General features: G+C 48.3%; 1 protein-coding gene across 1 annotated transcript in view; it reads right to left on the bottom strand.

Annotated features, from left to right (window-relative positions):
• Positions 1–21228, bottom strand: part of NOC3L (NOC3 like DNA replication regulator) — a 493023-nt gene that overhangs the window by 74163 nt on the left and 397632 nt on the right. The window contains exons 17-18 of the mRNA XM_078643385.1: positions 17133–17314; positions 16840–16968 (exon numbers count right to left, since the gene is read on the bottom strand). Coding sequence (XP_078499511.1) covers positions 16840–16968; positions 17133–17314 — 311 coding nt within the window. The remainder of the gene's footprint in view (positions 1–16839; positions 16969–17132; positions 17315–21228) is intronic.

Raw genomic sequence — 21228 nt, 5'->3', positions numbered from 1 at the left:
ACCCTAATTCACTGAGGTTCTAGGTCTCTATGCACAGTTCTGTGTAGGAGCAGAATCCCTGCGACAGTAGTAGACCGGAGGTTCCTTTTTAGCCAGAGAATAACAGGCTTTGATACACAAGACGACCCAGCGGAAAACAGTCCTTGTGCACAGCCCGGCCTTTCTTGGCGCCCACGTAGCTAACAAAGAGCTGGTCATCCACCCAACACTGTTGTGTGCGGTAGAGATAGAAAGAGAGTGCACGTTTTGGGTCCAGGCGGTGGAGCCTCTCTTCCTCTCTGGAAGGGTGCGGAGGCCGAAAGAAAGTGGACAAGGTGATAGTCTGCCCAATGTGAAAAGCAGTGAACACTTTTGGCAAGAAGGAAGGGCGAAGCACAACCTTGTCCGGATGGACTGAACGAAAAGGAGGCTTACAAGAAAGAGCCTGGAGCTCACTCACGCGCCTTGCGGAGGTGATAGCAACCAGGAAAGCAGTCTTCAAAGTCAACAAACGAAGAGGACAGTTGTGGAGCGGCTCAAAGGGAGCGCACATCAAAAAAGTAAGTACCAGATTCACGTCCCACTGTGGCATCACAAACGGAATAGGAGGGAAAAAATGAGTAATACCTTTGAGAAATCTATTAACAGGGGACTTGAAAAGAGAGGGCTGATCAGGGAGCCTGAGAAAGGCCGTAATTGCAGAAAGGTTGCCCTTGATAGTGCCCAGAGCAGAGGCCTGCCGGGGCAAAAAAAGAAGGAACAAAAGGACCTCTGAAAGAGGGACAGAGAGGGGATCCAAAGTCTTTGCTGTGCACCATGACACAAATGTGTTCCACCTGCAGGCGTATACCGATTTAGTGGAGGGATGCCTGGTTGCTAGAATGACATCACAGACTTCAGGAGGTAAGTCAAACAGAATCAACTGTCACGCTCAATCTCCACGCATGTAGGTGGAGGCTGGACAGGTTCGGGTGGAAGACCATGCCCTGCTGCTACGACAGAAGATCCTCCCGAAGAGGCAGTCGGATCGGGGATCCACGCTCATACCGAGTAGGTCGGGATACCAAACTCTTCAGGCCCAGTCCGCTGCCACAAGAATGACTTGGGCCCAGTCGTGCCTGATCTTCTTCAGCACTCTGTGTAGAAGTGGTATAGGCGGAAAGGTGTACAATAGACCGCAGCTCCACTCCCGACTAAAGGCGTCGCTGAGCGAGTGCCGCCTTGGAAATTCCGAATGCAAAAGCAACAGTTGATGGACAGAATGCAGAGCAATGTCATACATTCACCCCAGTACATAGATCTGGGCCTAAATCCATCGTTTTTTTGCACTCCACACCACCCCAGTTCAGACACGGCCATATGCAAATCAGCCTTGACCCTGTGCCTCATGGGAGCAGTCCAGCCCGAACTGCCAAGCCATGTCTTTCCTGGACCGGAATCAAGCATCCTAGGACCGGTTTCTGGCTATCAGCCGTCTTCAGCCAGGATAGCTTGACTCCAGTGGTGTAGAGAGCATGGGACTCACGTCTGAGCATACCCATCCCACTTGGGGTGACAAATGCAAAAACAACAGTTCCAACGTGCAGAACAGCTGACATTGCACGTTCTCTTCGGTGGCACATAGATCTAACCAAGGCTCTCCCCACTGTCGAAAGAGACCTTGCACCACCTCAGAGCGAAGATGCCATTCGTGATCCATCATGCACCGGCGGCTGAGCTCTTCCGCCCGGGTGTTTAAACAACCTGCCAGGTGTTGAACCGTCAAAGAAATGCCTTGACGTACCAGCCAAGTCCTGAGGCGCAGAGCCTCCTGACATAGGGTCCATGACCCCACCCCGGCCTGTTTGTTGCAATACCACATGCCGGTGGTGTTGTCTGTAAACACCAGCGGCACCTCCCCTTGACAGAGGGAAGGAATGCCTTCAGTGCAAGAAGGATCGCCCGAATCTCCAGAAGGTTGATATGGAGCCGGGACTCCGTCGGAGACCAGAGACCTCTGATCTCCGCCTCTCCCATGTGGCCAGCCCATCCCAGGAGGGACGCAGCCGTCACCACTGTGTGCTCCGGTTGGAGAAGGGAGAGGGATCTGCCGCTGACCCAATGATGATTCGTGAGCCACCACTGCAATTGTTGTGCAGTGCCCTTCGAGATCTGGACTTAAGTCGGACAGGTTCCCCTGATGCTGCGCCCAATGGAACTTCAGGTTCCACTGTAGAGCCCGCATATGCCATCTGGCATGGTCGGTGAGAAGAATGCAGGAGTCCATGAGGCGCAGCAGCCTCAAGGTCGTCCTGACCGAAACCCGGTACAAGGACTGAAAGATCAGAATCATAGCCCGAATGTCCCGACTCGCTGTTTGGGAGGATAGGTCCCCTTGATGCTGCGCCCATTGGAATTTCAGGTCCCACTGCAGAGCCCGCATATGCCATCTGGCATGGTCGGTGAGAAAGATGCAGGAGAACATGAGGCCCAGCAGCCTCAAGGTAGTCCTGACCGAAACCCGGGACAAGGACTGAAAGATCGGAATCATAGCCCGAGTGTCCCGGACTCGATGTTCGGGAGGATAGACCCGAAACTGCTCCGTGTCCAGAACTGCTCCGATAAAAAGGAGCTTCTGAGAGGGAATCAGGTGTGACTTCGGCACGTTGACGGAGAAACCCAGCAAATGCAGGAGGTCGGCCGTAGTCTGGAGGTGGGAGATGACTGTTTGGGGCGAGTCCGCCTTCAACAACCAGTCGTCGAGATAGAGGAAGACTGAAACCCCTGAGCTGCGACCACCACCAACACTTTCGTGAGCACCCAAGGGGTGCTTGTAAGCCCCAAGGGGTCTCGGTGAACCGAAATTGCTCCTGCCCTACCATGAATCGCAGGTAATGCCGGTGGGCCGGAAGGACGAGGATATGAAAATAGGCGTCCTGCAGGTCCAACGCTACCAACCAGTCTTGCGCTTCGAGGGCAGACAAGACCTGAGCAAGTGTGAGCATCTTGAACTTCTCCTTCCGGAGGAAGCCATTGACATTCCGAAGGTCTAAGATAGGACGCATGCCTTTGTCCTTCTTTGCAACCAAGAAGTAGTGGAAGTAACAACCACAACCTACTTCTGGCGTCGGAATGCGTTTGATAGCCCCTTTTACCAAAAGGGCCGTAACTTCCTGCCGGAGAAGTGGCAAGTGATCCCTGACATGCGGTGGTACTGTGGTGGCATGGCTGGAGGGGTAGACACGAAGGGGAGGGAGTAGCCCCTTCTAACCAGTTGCAGAACCCACCTGTCCGATGTGATGGTGTACCAGTGGTGGAGGCGATGGCAAATCCTGCCACCCACTGGCGTCTGGTGGGCCTGAAACACTGGACTAGGAAGGTTTGGAGGCAGCGGCTGCAGGGTGGGTGGTGGACTGACCCGCAAACTGGCCCAGTGACCCGCCTTTGCGGGTCCCTCGTCCACGGCTGCGCTAAGACTGTTGCTGCACAGGCCTGTGGCTTTGAAACAAATGTGCTTGGGCGCCCCTTCCTTGGCCACGACAGGAGCGAAAAGCAGAAGCGGAAGGAGCACGTGTGACCGAAAGGCCCAAGGACTTGGCCGTAGCCCACGAGTCCTTCAAACATTCCAAAGCACAGTCTGCTTTATCGCCGAACAGGCGAGTGCCATCAAAGGGCATGTCCATCAACGTGTTCTGGACATCCCCAGAAAAGCCAGTCGTCATCAGCCAGGCATGACGGCGTAGCACCACTGTCATTGAAATCGCCCTGCCCAGCGAGTCAGCAGTGTCAAGACAATAACGGATGGTGAACTTGGCTGCTTCTCTCCCCTCAGCAATAGCTTGGGAAAGAATTGTCCAAGCCTCCACCGGACACTGAGGCAGCACTTGCGCAACCGTATTTCACACAAAATGGGAGTAACAGCCCAAGAGACATGCAGGGGTCAGAGACCACAGGCCTGAACTGGCGAAAGCGAAAATCTTCTTCCCAAATTGCTCCAGTTTCTTGGATTCCCTGTCCGGAGGTGCAGAAGGGAATGTGCGTGGGGACGCAGAGGCTTGGACAACCAAGCTCTCAGGGGTGGGGTGTTGGGAGAGGAAAGCAGGGTCCCTCGAGCCGGGAGATGGCATCGGGCCTCATTCTTGTCCACAGGAGCCCCCATGTTGGGCATGGATCAGGTGCCCAAAAGAAAGTCTGAGAGTGCGTTGTTAAAGGGCAGCAACGGCTGCGTAGTAGCAGAAGCTCGCCGAAGCACCTCTGTCAGGAGATTAGTCCTGATGGCCACAGTAGGGAGTTCGAGGTGGAGAGCCTCGGCTGCCCTACGCAACACCATCGAATATGATCCACCCTCCTCCGTAGCCACGGTAGTGGGAGATAGTGCGCCAGGTTCCGGAGCATAATCCTGGTCACCTGCAGTAAGAAATTGCCATCTTTCTTGCATAGGTATGCCCCCACTTTTTGCTGAATTGCTGATGTGCTTTGACTGAGTGTGTCCTGGGCTCCTGACAACTAGGTGCCCAGGGCCTGTGTTCCTTCCCTAAAACTGTGTTTAAACTAAAACCCAATTGGCATCTCTGGCCACCTGTCAGCCCCTAGTAAATGGTACCCTAGGTACCCAGGGTATGGTGACCAGAGAAGACCCCTAAGGGCTGCAGCACTTATTGGGGCCCTGTACCCTGACACCCACACACTGCCTCTGCAGGCTGAGTGTCCAAGTACAGAACTAAACAGAGAGTCGACATGGTACACACCCCTGTATGCCATGACCACAAGCTCACTGCCCTGGCATCCATCAGTCACCCCTCTAGCTGGGAGCCCTGTGTCAGTGGTGTGGGCAGAGGTGCATGAGCCCTGTGCCCCTAGAGTACCCAGGGCAATTCCTGGGCACTGTAAGTGCAGTGCTGCCCTTAAGAGTATATGGTGCTGGAAGGTCGTCATTACAAACTCCACGGACCATGATGGCTTCACTTAAGACTGAGAAGTTTGATATCAAACTTCTCAGCACATTAAACCCGCACTGATGCCAGTGTGGGATTTAATGTAAAATGTCAGACAGAGGGCATATTAGAGATGCCCCCTGAAACCTAACCAACTCCCAGTTTCCTGACTTTGCGGCTACCGAGGCTGCCACCACCAGACATGTTTCTGGACCTATGGGTCGAGAGCCTGCCGCTCTCGGGGGCCTGGAACAATGCACATCCTGGGACGAGGTGCCAAGCCTCCTCCCCCAGGATGGGCGGGGGAAGCTTCAAAGGTATACCACCATTGTGAGCTTCTCCAGGCCACTTGCTGTACTCAGCAACGGGCCCCCACCGGTTCTGACCCCCACTCTGGCAGGAAGAACGTCAGGAAACCCTAAGTGAGGAAAGGGGGTGTGCCAGCCTATGCCAACCCCACCCCTCAGGTGGGAGAGGCGAGGTGAAGCACTACTCCGGGCTCCGGCCATCTTAAAGATGGGGAGTCCTACCCATTCACAGCTAGGCTCCTGCCCCCCTCCCACAGGAGAGGAGCAGGCTAGGGGGTTTACCCACCCCAGGACAGGGACCTATTGGTCCCTGCCCTTGCCCTACCTGTAGCGCCTCTAAAGGTAGTATTTAGGGGCACCCTGAACCTTCCTTCCTTAGATCCAGATTGAAACAAGAAGAACAAGAAACAAGAAGACCTGCCGTGCAGCTGCTAACAAGAGGACGACACCAACTGGCTTGGCCCCAGAACCCTACAGGCCTGTTGATCCTTGAACCTGCTCCTGCGAAACTCCGGCATCTCCTACGGACAGCAACCTCAAAAACCCCGGAGTACCTGCCTGCCTTGAACCTTCCAAAAGACTGGGACTCCCACAAGCAGTGGTTCTGCTCAAACAGCAATACCCCTGGTGCCAGCCAGGAACCGCGAATCCAGCCCACTATGTACCCACCGAGACCGGCCTGTGCCTGAGTGAACCAAGACCACGAGGACGTCCCCCGGCGACTGTGACCCTTATTCCAGTGCCCAAAGACCCTCCTTGATGAACCAGACGGCGCCTACAGCCTCAGAACCAGGGACCCCTCCAACTGCGACCAGCTGAGGGTAAGATTCCCCGACACCAAAATACACCCCTGCACCCGGCTCTCTATGCCTTCCTTTGGGGTACCTACCTCTTCTCCAAGATTCCAACTTACCTCTCAAAGTGGTGGTCACACCTGAAAAATCTCCGTCCCCGAGCCTGCAGCCTTTGTTCACTTTTTAACGTTCCTATTGGATAACATTGAGCGCCCGGCGGCTCAAAAGCACCCTGTACCCAGCCGCCTGGGTGCCGCTGGAAGTGCAACTACTACCCTACTCTACTTCCCCACTTGCCCTGAGTAAGTGACCAGGAGCTCAGCTCCCACAGCTGTGTGGCCTGCTCACTTGTAGCTACCAACAAAATGCCCCCTACCCTTCATTGGATTGCATTGGGCCTACTCTCTCTGCACCCGGCTGACCCTGTGCAGCTGAGGGTATAACTACTGTACCTTTCTGACCCTGGGAGACCCCTGAGTCTATGCCCAGAACCTTAACTCCACCAGTCGAGTACTTACCTAAAATCCGATAAATCATTTTCCTTCCATAGGTTAACATTGACTTGTTTCACTTGAAATTTCTTCTAAGTGTGGAGTTTTGAAACTTTAAAATATTCATCTAAAATCAGCCGAATAACGAATTCCGAATTACTCCCCTGTGATCAGGAGAGAAGCGAGTACTGTACCTTTTAGCCCAGTACTGAACCGAAAAAGTAATCATAACTGTACTTACCAGTAACCTGAATTTTCTTCCGTAGGAAACCATCGACTGCTTTTCTATGAAATTTGTTGTGACGATTTTTGCAAACTACAAATATTCTTTAAAAATCGTACCAACTACCAAAACGTAATTACTTACCTGTTTTAGATGGAGGTCCCAGTGCTGAACCTAGGAGTCCAGTACTGGATTACAAAAGTAACGAGAACCTACTTTACCTGTGACTTGAATTTCCTCCCATAGGATAACATTGCTTGGTTTTCACTGAAAAGTTTCTAAGTGTCAACTTTGAAAATACATTGATATTCTGTAAAAAATCACAACTGTAACCAAAACGCTTTTACTTAACTGTTTACAGCTTATGTCCCGGGACTGAATCCAGGATCCAGTCCTGAGGTTAGAAAAGTAATCCATAAAGTAATCTATTGCATTTATGTAGAAAAACCCATTGAGCTCAATGTTAAATTGTGCTTGTAATTGTGTTGCCTATTGGAACCACTGTAGCTATTGTACTTACAAAGTCTATTGCCTTTTTGCAAAGTAATTACCTAAAGTCACTCATATTGAGAAAAGTATATTTTGATACCTGTTGGTTCTAAAATAAAACTATATCTTTAGATATAAAACAATTGGCCTAGAGTTCAGTTCTTGAGTGTGTGAGACCATTTGCTGACTTAGTGTGGACAACAAATGCTTTACACTGTTCTCTGATACTGCCTTACTGCTCGACCAAGCTACCACTTTGGAGAGTAAGGATATATCTAACTTTAACCTCTGTCATACCTCTGGAGACTGGGGACTCTAAACACACTGTACCTTACTTTGGTCCAGTATATATAGAGCCAATTTCTTACACCTGCATCCCCCGGATCCTCATCCCAGTCCTGGTCTAACTCGCATTGGGCTGCAAGAGGGTCCTCGGACCCCTCCATGTCCTCCCCGTCCTCCATAGCCTGTGGAACAGATGGAGGGAAAGAAATTCCCAAAAGGCGTTTGAATCTGCGTCGGTCGACACCCTTCCGGCACCTGTCCCAAGCAGGGGAGAGAGCCCGGGACAGCGTCGGCAGGGTTTGCAGTCGTCGACGTCGATGCCAGAGGAGGTCGTACAGGACCAACCGGCACGGACGGGGATCCAGGCCTGGATCCACGGGGGTCCCTCGGCGTTGACGCCGGAGTCGTCGACGACGTCAGGGCCGGAGCCAGCGAAGTCAAAGAACGAGCACCCCAGCCGGGCCCGCGGGGCCCGAAGGCGCACCGGCGGGGCCGGACGGTCCAAACACATGTGCCATGGATGACAGGAACTCCTGTCGCTAGGCCGGAGTTGCCGATGGACCCGGAAAGGGCGTGTTGGCCATTAGCAACTGCGTAGGCTCTGCCGGTGCCGCAGGGGCGGTGCCACCTGCCCCCTTAGCCGCGTCACGTGACTGGCTAAGCAAAGAGCGACGACGCTTCTTCGACTTTTTATGCTTCGCCATACCTGATTCCGAGTGCGAAGACTTCAAGTGATGGTGACAGCTCCGCGCCCGGTCCCTCGACCTCCTTCTGGACCGGGAACGGCGCGGAACCGACTCCCGTGCCTCCAGCCACTTTCGGGATCGGTCCCGCAAAGTGTTCGGGGGCATGACTCGGAGTCATTGTCACGCCCCAGGTAGAAGAGACACTCACAGTGCGGGTCCGTCACCGACATCGTGGGGGGACAGGCCGTGCAAGACTTCAAACCGGGCATCCCTATGCACCTGTATATTGATATATTAGTGGAAAACAGAAAAGTCCCAAAAAACTCAGTCAAAAAATTACTGTGGTACCGCTCTCTCCGGATCTGCGCTTGCTGGCACGGAAAAATAAAGAACTAACGTCAGCGCGCGCGGGCGCATCTAAGTAGCTCCAGCGACGTCATTTGGCGACTACGACGCCAGTGACATACGCAGAGCTGTATGACGACACGCAGGGGTACTGCTGACGACAAAACTTTCCGGATCCAGTCTGACGCCTGGGGATATTCTAAGGTAAGGAAACTAACACTAATGTTTCTCTTTCAGATTAGGCCGTAAATGTAAAAATTGAATAAAGATTTATGGATGAATCGGTTAGTCTCTACTAAACACAATGTTGGGTTCCACACCGAAACTGAAAACTCCTTAGTCACTCGGAGGGAGGAGCCTAGCTCGCGGCCGTGATGGTCGCCTTTTAGCTCGGCTCCCGCAGCCCTCCATCCTGACTGCCTATCCTGTCTTTTATCCTGTCCCGGGACGGCACACTTTTGGGGAATTGGAAACATTACGGCTTGTTTGTACTTACCATCTGACCCCGGGGTCTTGACGTGCAGTGGCTCCGGAGTTCCGGCCTCCGAGAGATCGGGGCCTCTGCGAGACTTGGACCGGGACCTGGCCGGTGGGATCCGACGGCTCTCGGCCCCGGCCGAGAGCGAGAACCAATGTTGGGAGCCGATGTGCGAAGATCCTGGCGATCCTGACCCGGACCTGTCCTGCTGGTTGCGTGGCAGACGTGGGTGAGAAGCCCCGGGACCTGATTCTGAGAGGGGGTCTCCCCCCGCCGCTGCTTTGTCCGGCGGCCCTGGTCCTCGAGGCCCGGACTCCGCTTGTTTGGGGCACCGGTGCTGGTGCGGGCGGAGACCCGTTTTGGGCGGACATCCTTTTGGCATCGAGGCCGCCCTTGCTGGGACCCCCGGCGCTTGTAAAGTCCTACATTTGAGAACTGTTATTTCCGGGGGTCCTCGTGGGCGGCGATTGGGCTGATTCACGAAATGGCGGCCGGCCCTCTGGATCGAGAGTCACCTTGTGGCGGCGGGCCCGAGTTGCCTGATTGTGTGGGGATCGGATCTGGTGGGCGTGAGCCGACAGTCGGAGATATCCTGGAAGCCCTCAGATCCCTGTACGCTTCCCTGGCCCTGGGCGTCTTGGTGGGTCCGCCACGATCCGCCGCCATTTTGGGCGGCCGTTTCTTCTTGTCGCCCTCTTGTTTCGATGCCTCCATTGCCTCACCCCCCTCGATTGACCTGAGTGTCTCCACCGCTGATCGAAGATCGTGTAATGTGCTGGTGACTTTGGGGCGCCCTGCTTTTCAAGGTTCGGACCCCGGGGACTCGGATGCTGTACTGCGACCCTGTTCGACATTGTTGCCTGGAATTATGGGTGGACTTCCTCCTGTGCCTACTTCGATGACTTTGCCTGTGTTTAAAAATGGGACCACCTCGCCCGCTCCAGTGGCGCAACTGAACTCCTGTTTCTCATGGCTCGTGCTTCGATTGTTGATGCATCGATACTTTCAGTTTGAACTATTGCTCACTTGTCGATCTATCTACTCCCCACGTAGCTATGCTAGTCACCATTCCACTCGATTATCTGCTGATTTCGTATTTAGTATGTGGTTGTACATTGCCATGTGGTGGGTGGGGTTTGTCGCTCGGAAGGGTTGGGGGTGAAATGTACGACTTCTGCTTGATTCCCGGTATGCGATTTCGTTGCACACTTGTCTCTGATTGTAGAGGGGTGGGAGGTCCCCTTCTCCTAATATTTGGTGGCGCGTGATGGGGTGACATCCTGGTCTGTTTTTTGATTGTACTTGTCCGGTTGGGCGGAGGGCTGTGGCCCATCGTTTGTATTATAGCTCTTCTGCTCCTCCCTCCTGTTTTCTTTCTCCGCTTTTGTGGTCTTTTTGTCTCGTTTTTCATTCTTTCTTCTTGCTATATTTCGGGTTCTGGTTTAGGGCGACAGGCACGCTGTTTGAAGGGTAGGCCGTAGCCTTCTACAGGGGTGCAGGGTGGGACGGGTGGGTTGGGTTCTATTTTTTGTTTGTCTTCTGGTTCTATGGCCCTTTTGTATATCTTTTTCGTGAGGCCGCGTCTGTCCCGACCTCCTATGGTGTGTTTCGGGTGGGGGTATGGCGTCGTTACTCCTCCTGCTACATTTTGGCTGTCTTTCATTCGAATGCCATGCCCCACTTGGACCGTTAATCCTTTTGTCTCCTGTCCTCTCACCATGGGGTGCCGTGTCGGCGTGTCTTTTACCTTTCTTTTTTCATATTTCCTTATTCCCTTTTATTGTTTGGTTTTTCTTCCCTCCATTTTCCTTTCCCTTCCTCTTCCCCCCCCCCTACCTAGTCCCCTTCCCTTTTTCCCTTCCTGCGTCCCAGAGGGTACTGTGACGGGCGGGTTTTCATGCATTGTCTTCCGATCCCACTGTTCTGGCTTGGTAGTGTCCCGGGTGGCGGGCGTGTTACGAGGATAACGCTCAGGGGTTGACTGTATCTCGCATATCCTGATTTCTTGAATGCATTGTGTTGTCCCCCTGATATTTTGCCCCACGCCCCCCTTCTTAATGTTGAGGTTGATTACGGGATATCGGATGCCTCCGTATTGCAATTGTGCCTGTCATATGTCCTCTCCCCTTATTGTAAAATTAAGCCTTCTTTACTCCTGTGTTTTAGCCCTTTAGTTTCTGTAATTTTTTTTTTCCCTATTGTGATTATACGGCCTCTGCTTTGTGTTGATTGATTATGTACTATTTGCCTGATGACTCCTGATTGTTTTGTACACTGCGGCCGGCCGGCTTGGTTGTGGGCCTCTATTTGTCTTCTTTTGATATCAATAAAGGTTTTCAAAAAGAAAAAAAAAAAAGAAAACTCCTTAGTAGATGAGTGGATCAAAAAAATACAGAGAAGAAGCTGTTCCTCTCACCACAATAAAGAAGGGAAATATTGAGAAATCAGCCCCTTGGTTCACTACCCAGCTAAAAAGAATGTAAATCCTTAGAAAGGAAATAAAGAAAAAACTATGATGAAAATTTAAAACTCTACTAACGAACAGCACTAGGCACGCTCATCAGGAAATCAAAAACGTACAGGCAGCGTTTTTTTAATCCACTATGAAGAAAGCAGCAAATGCCCCAAGGGAGCTTTTCTGCATTGTTAAATCACTTACCACCTTGAATACGGAAAATATGAGGCCCACCCCTACAACTGCATGATCCAATGAACTTGCAGCACACTTCCAAGATAAAGTGGCGGTTATCTATAGAAATCTACAAGAGTAAAGACAAGCACGGTCTACTTCAATAGACACTCAGGCCCTGCACATGAGGAACACGTCTCCTCAAACTTCCCAGCTGCCACTATAGAAGCTTTCCCGGTGTTACCTGACAAACTGAAATTGGGCTCCCCTTTGGATCCGGCTCCACCTCATATTTTGGTACAAGGAGCATAAGCGATCCTCCCTACAATGTTGGAACTTTCCAATCTATCCCTCTCTACTGGAGTAGTCCCCCAAGGATGGAAACATGCAGTCGTCAATCCCATACCCTAGACCACACGTGTCTTGGGGACTACAGACCCATTTCTCTGCTTCCAGCTATGGGAAAGTATTTGGAAAAACGTAATAAACAAAACTTATCCCAGCTTCTGGAGGAAAATTCGCTCCTCCACCCTAATCAGACTGGCTTCCGACTGCAAAATAGCACAGAAACCGCACTATTAGCGATAACAGAGGAGTTGAAATTGATGCTTGACAAAGGAGGCTCTGCTACTATTATCCTTCTTGACCTTAGCACAGTATTCAACACGGTCGACCATGAGACTTTGATGAATAGGATGAGAGACCATTCAGATTGCGCAGGGTGGATTCTGATATCTGGGAATATTTGTTACCCGGACCCCAAATTGCACTATGGCAGAAACCTGCGCCCACCTTTACAGAGGCTACGGCGAGATATCGCTACATGGAAGACGTTGCCTCTCTCACTCCTGGGACGAGCAGCATTATTCAAAATGATGTCTTTACTCCGCTTCTTGTATACATTACAGAATGCGCCTAATCCGGTGCCAGCCAATTATTTCAGGGAAATAGAAGGTCTTCAGAGGGAACTGACCTGGAGCGGGAGACCGCGGATAGCACCTAAAAAACTGGTCCTTAACTGGTATGACGGCCGCATAAGCCTCCCAGATATTAAAAAATATGACTGGGCCGCTCAACTTGCTGCCATCAACCAGGCTACTTACCGCGACCCCCACGATCCAGGATATGCCATGGATAGATGACCCCTGCCGGGCGGAAACTTTCAGGTGGCACTGTACTCCCTGCAGAGAAAATTGTCGCTCACTGGTCCAACCGCACACGCGTTAAGGATCTGGCATGACATTCAAAAGAGTATAGGCTGGAGGGATAAACGGACTCTTGCACCCCTCTTTGGGACTCGGAACAATGGGTCGGTTGCGGAACTCCAAGGCGTTTGATAGGTGGGACCATATAGGCATATCATGTATTGGGGACCTTTGGTCAGAGGGAGAGGTACTATCATTTTCTGCGCCGAAACAGCAATTTGACATGGCTGATACAGAATTCTTCCGTTATCTACAGATCCATCATGCCCTCTACACAAGCATATCAAAGGGTACGTCGCTCCCGGACTCCTCCCAGCTGGAGGATAGACTACTAGATGGTTACCTGATGGAAAAAGTGGTTCCCCTTACGTACAAGAAATTATTGCACAATACCCCTGACCCATTTGAGAAGCTTAGGGAGCACTGGTTGGCAGACGGCCTCGAAATAGATGGCGATGAATGGCGGGAGGCGGTTGCGTCCCCCCGAGAAGTGGCTATCTCTGCCCAACTGAGACTGGTCCAACTTAAGATCGTTCATAGGATTTATATCACAGGACCACAGTTGTTGCGCATGGGGAGAGAGGGTGGGAGTGAGTGCCGTAGAAGGTGTGGGCAGGAGGGTACGTTTATTCACATCCTGTGGGAGTGTGACCACATTCAGAGAGCAAGCTATACATCGGACCTTTAGGATGGTCCTGCATAAAAGCATACACCCCGAAGCGAAACGCTGCCTCCTTAACATATGGGAGCCAACGGACCTTAACACCTCCGAGAAAACTTGGTTAACCCTGGGTCAAGCAGTAGCAAAACAAGCCATTGCACAGCACTGAGGTTCTGACATCCCACCAACACTATCAAAATGGAAACAGAACCTGGACTGGTGCATGTTAGAGTAACCACCTCTTCTCTACAGAGAGCATTTTGGTCTTCCTATAAATTGTCGGAATTAAGAAAGTCGAACCCGGTAAACTGTAAGAGGTGTGATCTGGAAAGAGCTGACAACACTCACCTTTTTATGGAGTGCCCAGAGATTTGGTTGTTTTGGGAAGTAAGCAAGGTAATCTGCCAAGTTTTCCATACAGAACTCAAGGTAAGCCTTGGACTAATTATTTTTGGTAAAGTCGACACCATGATGAACCTAAGCAAGAAAAATGCTATGTTGCTGTTCTATTTTTTGTTGCTGGCTAGCAGAGAGATATGCCTGAAATGGGTGTCAAAGGATGCTCCCATTTTGGCAGATTGGTTGGGTTCAGTGAAACAGGTCTGGAAGCATGGATAACTCCCCGAGGTCTCAAAGAAGGGCAACGTTTTGGGGACCATTTGTCACATGTATGGAGAGGAAACCTTCGATATCTTAAAATACTAATGTCTAATGTTACACCACTACCGCGAACCAGGGAATAGCGTAACAGTGGTTTTGATTTCCTTTCTCTCTCCTGGTGGTAAGCTTATAAGCGATTGTATGACTTAACAACTACTGCCTAAACCACGACTTCTTTTACAACGAAGGCTAAACCACAACTTTTTCTTAACCACTACATTTTAAACCACTACTCCCTAAACCACGAAATTTTTAGATTTAATTCCATATTCTGTTCGTGAATCTTATGCTTTTACAATTTTTAAAATGAAAGCAACACTGCCATCTCTTGACATAAACCGGTAATTTTTTTTAAAACGAATTTCTTCAACAACCTTTGCTGTATTTGATTTTAATCTATTATGATTTTAATCTTCCACGTTTTTTTTTACTATATATATTTTATTTATTTTTTATTAGTGGGGGGAGCCCCCCCACACCCTCCATCTACCCTTTTAATTGTTTTCCTAGCATGCTCCGGTGTTCTAAAAGTTGTGGTTCCATCCTTCGTTGTTCCGTCGTTCGTGGATGTTACCTTCGTGGTACAGCCCTCTTCGTTGTTCACTCTTCGTTGTTTCGGTAAGTAGTTGTTTAAACATTGTGGTTAAGGATGTTTCCCCTTGTAAGCATCTCTGAGTTGGTACCTATGGCAATATGGGACTGATGGGTTTCGAGGCCAGAGGTAAAGAGAAGAAAGGTGAATGAGGACAAAGAAAAGAAAAGTGAGAAGAAGGGTTATAATAGTGACATTCTTCTCAGGATGCGTTGAAGGTTTTGAAAGAATTTTGGCTGAGTAGGAAGAGCTTGGGTGGAAAGGTGTATTGCATCAATAGAAACAAGCTGATGTAATGGTCACTTCAATTGAAAATGTGCTATCTGTAATGGCAGTGTCCTGCCACACCATCCACACTCCACACAAAGCCACGTCGCTCTACAACACAACTCCACTCTATGCCATGCCACTCCATTCTACGACACTCCAAGTCACGCCATGCTCTTCCGCTCTAAGATACACTATTCTATGCCCCTCTAACTCCACTTACCACACTTCAATCTACTCCACTGCAATTCACCCCAATCTACCCTACTCCATTCCAATTTACACCATGTCAATCTGCCCCATTCCACTCAATCTACCCCATGCCAATCCAGTCTATTCCACCACACTATATATACCTCACCCCACTCCAATCTACCCGGTTCACTCCAATCCACCCCAGTCCACTCCAATCTACCAGACTCCTCTCTAACCTTCCCGACTTCAGTCCAATCTAACCCACTCCAATCTACTCAACTTCAATCTACCCCAACCCACTCCAATCTACCACAATCAAGACCTCTCCAATCTACCGACTCCACTCCAATCTACCCCAATCAAGACCACACCAATCGACCCCAATTTCCCCAACTCCACCCAAATCTACCCCAATAAAGACCAATCCAATCTACCAGACTCCATCCCAATCTACCCCAATAAAGACCGATCCACTCTACCACTCCTCCCCAATCTACCAGACTCCTCCCCACTCTACTAGACTCCTCCCCACTCAACCAGACTCCTCCCCACTCAACCAGACTCCACACTTCAGAATGACAAAAACAATGTGCTTCATTTTTCCTTTCCTAATGCTGAAGTGTACATTTCATTTACAAGTATTGAAATGTTGTTGTAAAAATGACTTCCTATAAACCTTTACTTTCACACTCACTGTACACAAGCATGATGGTCACATAATTCACTTTACTTTTTTTTCTCTGACTGCAGAGCAAGAGCAGTCTGTAAACACCAATCCCCATGTTACAAAAATAATCAGCAATTTGATTGAAGACATAGCCTGATAGTTGACCTTTGTCTTTGAAGAGAAGTATTTTATTTTATTTTATTTAATTTATTTATTTAAGAGGTTTTATATAGCGCTGGCTGGACCCAGGAGTATCAGAGCGCTTTACAAGGTGTTTCCATACAGGTACAGTGTGTATAAGCACAGACAACGGAATAATAAAAGAACAAGTCCACATAGGATACATGACATCTAGATAAAAAAGTAAAAACAATTGCTAGACACTATGAGTCATACAAAATAGCGGTCACAGTTTGGCGGGAAGCCTCACTTAGGTATACAAAAACATGCAAGAGAACTGACTGTCATGAGGAGGGGAGGTAAGGTGTAGTAAGTAGGAGTAAATGTAACACGATTAATACAGAATTTAAATGCATTTTTATTTATAGCGTGGACTTTCAAGGCCCACCAGATATTGGCTTCCGATTGACCCACAACTTGGGAAACACTGTATTAGTCTGTCCACTCTAAAGCCCATGTAGAATAATGGACAAGTACTTATAAGCAATTACTACCATTAATAGAACGGAAAATACAATCTTAAAGGTGTGAATACATTGTTATTTACCTTTTCAGTGTAACAATTACAAATATGACTGATGTTCACCCCAAAACATTTTTACAAATGTATTCAGAAACACTCCCACACAACGCTCAATGGTGCAAGTCAAAAACTTGAACAAGCTTGAAAATATTTTTTAAACTTCCACCCATTACATGCAGACTTACTCTATTGATGTTAACTTTGTTGCTCATTTACAAATGATTTCTATTGGAAGTAGAACAAGCTACAGAGAATATTCTATTTCTTACCTGCAGTGAATGCAACTCCCACAGAGCAGTATTCTGTGCATTACAAAATTCGGGTTCATCCATTTCGGGTAGGTAAAGCCCACTTCCCTGTGACTCATTGTCAAGGAGCATGTCTGCCCTGGGAAATGTCTGGGGAAACAAAAAAACAACTATGCAGTAAAATAATACAGGGCAATGTCCTTCGTCCTAGTTGTTTTGGCATTGTAGAGTATTATTTAGTTTATTAAAATGGTGCCAATCAAAACCCAACAAAAAATATCAGAATGAACAGTTGTGTTGTTCTAGGTACTTACGTGTAACAGTGTCCTATTTGTTGATAAGATACCAATGCTGGAGTTAGGCAGGACATGAAGAGCCAGTGTCGAAAGTCGCTTAATGAAAGCCAGTGCTCTTTGCTGAGAGACCTGCTTTCGACGTTTGGTCAGCATGACATCAAGGCAATGAAGCACTATCAGAACATCATCATTTGTAGAGCCTGCAAAACAAATATGTTGGAATTTAATTATATGAATGTGCTATAGCAGTGCTTCAAAAAATATATATATGCAAGCATTAATAACAGATGGAGAAATCAATGAAGTAGTAAAGTAGCAATGCAGAAACAAAGAAGAGTGATCTTGGTGGATGGAGCCTAGGTCATGGGTTCAAGACTACCTTGTGAAGTCAGCAATTCTATTAGAGTTGAGTTGAGGAAGTGAGCTTATGCCAGGCTGTCCCTAGTTATAAATTAATATGGTATCTAAAAGCAGTGATCCCAAAATGCACCAAGTGCTTGACAGCCTCCCTTGTCATGAATTTAAGTGCCATTGTTGTGTCTGGCTCCCACCGTCGCACCTTTTATTCAAGTGTTATGAATAGCTCAAGGTTTTGGGACTACTGATCTGCTCCACAGGCATGGGGAAAAAGCTTCCCTACAATATCAGGGAACTGCTTTCTCGCTGCCAACAAAATCTCTTCTCCCTCTAGTTCGGATCCTAGTTCTCTCCAAGGAGAACAAAAATCTGTTTTTATGAGTTCTGAAGCAGCTCCTATGGAAAGGGATCACAAAAGAACAGAAATGCAGCATGGTGTCTACCCACTGCTTTTTCAACAGACGTTAGAAAGAATTCCAAATACACAGTATAACCTACTTCGGTTTCAGAAAATACTCCCTGCCTATATGGCCCTAAGGTCAACCTATAATAAGATAGACAGAGGTCTAGCAGTAACCAGCAGCTGTAACAACTGAAATAAAGGTTGTGGAAGAACATTTAAAGGGAGCTCGTTACACTGCAGCTGGATTGGTGTGGTTACTGGAACTTGAGGGAGACAAAGCTTGATTTCCTCTTGCATATGCATTGTTTTCCTACACCTTCTTCTGGAATATCCTCGCAAATGTCTACCAAAGCTCTGGTACTATATATTTTAATTCATGCACGCCTACCACCGAGCCATTTACAAGGATGTTCACAGTAGATTCAAAGTACAGGAACGCATTGCATTTAGAAGAAGGAATCTGGGAGACATTTTTCATACTGAAAAATGTGAAAAAGAAAAAGGTGAATAACTTACTGTTACTGAAAACAGAAGTGTATTAATGACAATATAATGCTTAATAAGGAGCCAAGTTTCTCAAGTACATGATATAGAGACTTTGTACAAAACGGATGCACTATATTGATATAGGAGCAACCAAGAATGCTATGTTCACACTTGAAGGGTAAATTACCTAGATCAGTAGCAACAGAGTTTCCAAATATACTCTAAATAGTATTTCAAGGCATTAGAATATTACAGAAAAAAGGAAAATACAACCTTTTGTTGTTTTGATACATAATCTCTACCAGGTCTATGATAAAGCAATACAAATTCCCAAGTCAAAAAAGGCTGCCCTATCTATGAAATAATATCTGAATACTATTGAAGCAACTAGTAAGAATGCTAATTCTACAAGGTAAGAGTGGCCGAAAGGCAATGTGCTTAATATCAGAGTTTCCTAATAAAGAAGAAGATTGTCACGATTCGCTCCCTGTGCTCTCGTGCCCACCACCAGGGGGCCGAATTGTGGGGCGTTCCAGTGTTCTAATATGCCTCCAGACACTCACCTGTATGCATATCCTGACTTCCAGGCCTTTTGACACTTATTGGGAATTGACATCCAATCCCAATCCATGCCGGGTTTTGTGAAAGCCAGCCTGCTTATACATGAAGCCAGCATATTCATGCCTGAAACTCCATTACCCAGAATTCCCTGTTCACTGCTTTGTCTCCACCCCTGCAGGCCAAGGATGGGTGGAGGAATTCAGCTCACCTGTGGCTGGCTGCTGCTAGCCTGCTCACACCTGATGCATATGATTGCTGTGAGCTCTTTTAAGCCCAGCTCCCTTCAGACCAAGGTTGGTCATTGTAGCTGTTTACCGGTGAGACCATTCCTTGTTTCCAGAGTTCCCTGAGCTTTTGCTATTCTCGTTTCCAGTGTTCCCTGAGCTTTAATTATGCCTTGTTCCTGACCTGCTGCTGTTTTGCCTGTTCCTGAATTAGCACTGGCTGCAGTGCTACCCTGACCCCTGAGCCTTAGTATTCCTGAACTACAGCAGTTTCCCTTCTCCTGAATTAGCACTGCTTGCAGTGCTACCTTGTTTCCCGATTCCTGAGCTATAGTTAATCCTTGTTCCTAAGTTCCTGAGCTATAGCTATTCCTTGTACCTGAATTAGCACTTCCTGCAGTGCTACCTTGTTTCCTGAGTTCCAGAGCTATAGTTATTCTTTGTTCTTGTTTCTGGGCTTAGCTATTTCTTGTTCCTGATTTGCACTGCTTGCAGTGCTCTCTTGACTCCTTGTTTCCTGAGCTGTAGCTATGTCCTGTTTCCTTGAACTAGTACTACTTTGTCTCCTGAGCTCTAGTAATTTCCCTGTTCCTGAACTAGCACTGCCTGCAGTGCTACCTTGACTCCTTGAAGCTTTAGTAATTCCCTGTTCCTGAACCAGCACTGCCTGCAGTACTGCCTTGACTCCTGAGCCTTACCTCACTTCTTGTTCCTGCCCCAATACTGCCTTCTATGCTTCTTTGTATTCTTGATTCCTTAACCTGCACTATTATAGTATAACCTTGTAGCCTCCCCTTCTGTGTATCCGTTTCCAGTCCCTGCCTTACTTCCCATTCCCTTGGTTCCAGTTCTAGTTTGCTGTCTTTCCATTCTGCTGTCTTACTTCTGTTACCTTGTATGTTTGATACCTGCTTCCTGCCAAATGTGCCCGGTCATTTCCTTCCTTTCCTGTTAAGCACTCCTCCTTGCTAGCTCCTTGTCTATTGTGCTTGTGTTTAGTTCTACCCCTTTGCTGTTACTGCCTTGCGCATTCCTGTTTGATCGCCAGGATCCGTGGGCACAGCTGACTACCTAGGTGGTGTTTTTTGTTCACTATGAGTATTGTCTTTAAGTTACATGTATAAGATCACCATAGGTATAAGCTCCACAGACCCTGCCTTTGTATCCATATACTACATGTGGGTATTTGCCGTCAGTATCTGTAACAGCAATTGTGGGTAAGAAACTTACTGAGCTTCAGTCTTCCCGTGTGGAGATCCTGAGTGCTTTACCCCACACCCCCCTTTATTGTTAATGTTGTTTCATATATATGTCTTGCACATTCATCCTGGGTGTAGTTATTCTGAATGTTAAATTGCCTTGTGAGTGCCCTTCTTTTCTGAGTCTTACCCATCTTGTTCACTTGTACAGGCTTCCCCTTTGGATCCCTTTTTCTCCTCTGACTCCCTGTATGATCCTGGGCAGCGCTGTACTCCCCTTCCTGTGTAAGGTTTCTACCCAGTTCCTAGTCCTTGCCCAAGTCCCTGACTGTGTTCCCCACATAGTCCCGGACAGTCCCTGACAAAGATAGAATGGAAGAGTGTTACCTTCTCTTCTCCTAGATCATTAATTTATGAAATCTCTTTGGTACAGGGGTATTAAGGGCCCAGCCCTTGGGATATACCAGTACTCCGGGTTCGGTACCAACACTCTTAATAAAAACAAGACTGAACTTCCACTGATCGTGATTAAGTCAAAATCGAGTAAGTACATTTAGGAGATGCAGCTAAAAGCTCATTGAGCAGAAAACAGATCTGATCTTTATGTAAAAATGCTAATTTCTCAGAGCCTTTCCACCGTAACATAGATTCGCTCTTAGCAAGTAAAGAAAAGGTGCAGCATAACAAAATTAGACATCCTTGCAGATTAACACTTTCCCTCTATAAGTTCTAACACATGCTCAAGAGGAGAAATCTTTATGTTGGTAGAGAGAAGTGCTTGAAATACAGTTGTCTCCTCTACAACAAGCACTGAGGTACTGCTGATCACAGTACACACTTCCAATATCAAGTACCTTTAGTCAATGTCTCAATTGTGCCCCTTC

This window comes from Lissotriton helveticus, chromosome 5_1, assembly GCF_964261635.1.
Source record: "Lissotriton helveticus chromosome 5_1, aLisHel1.1, whole genome shotgun sequence".
Lineage (NCBI taxonomy): Eukaryota > Metazoa > Chordata > Amphibia > Caudata > Salamandridae > Lissotriton > Lissotriton helveticus.
Note: the sequence above shows the minus strand (reverse complement) of the source record. Positions and strands in the feature narration are given on the sequence as shown.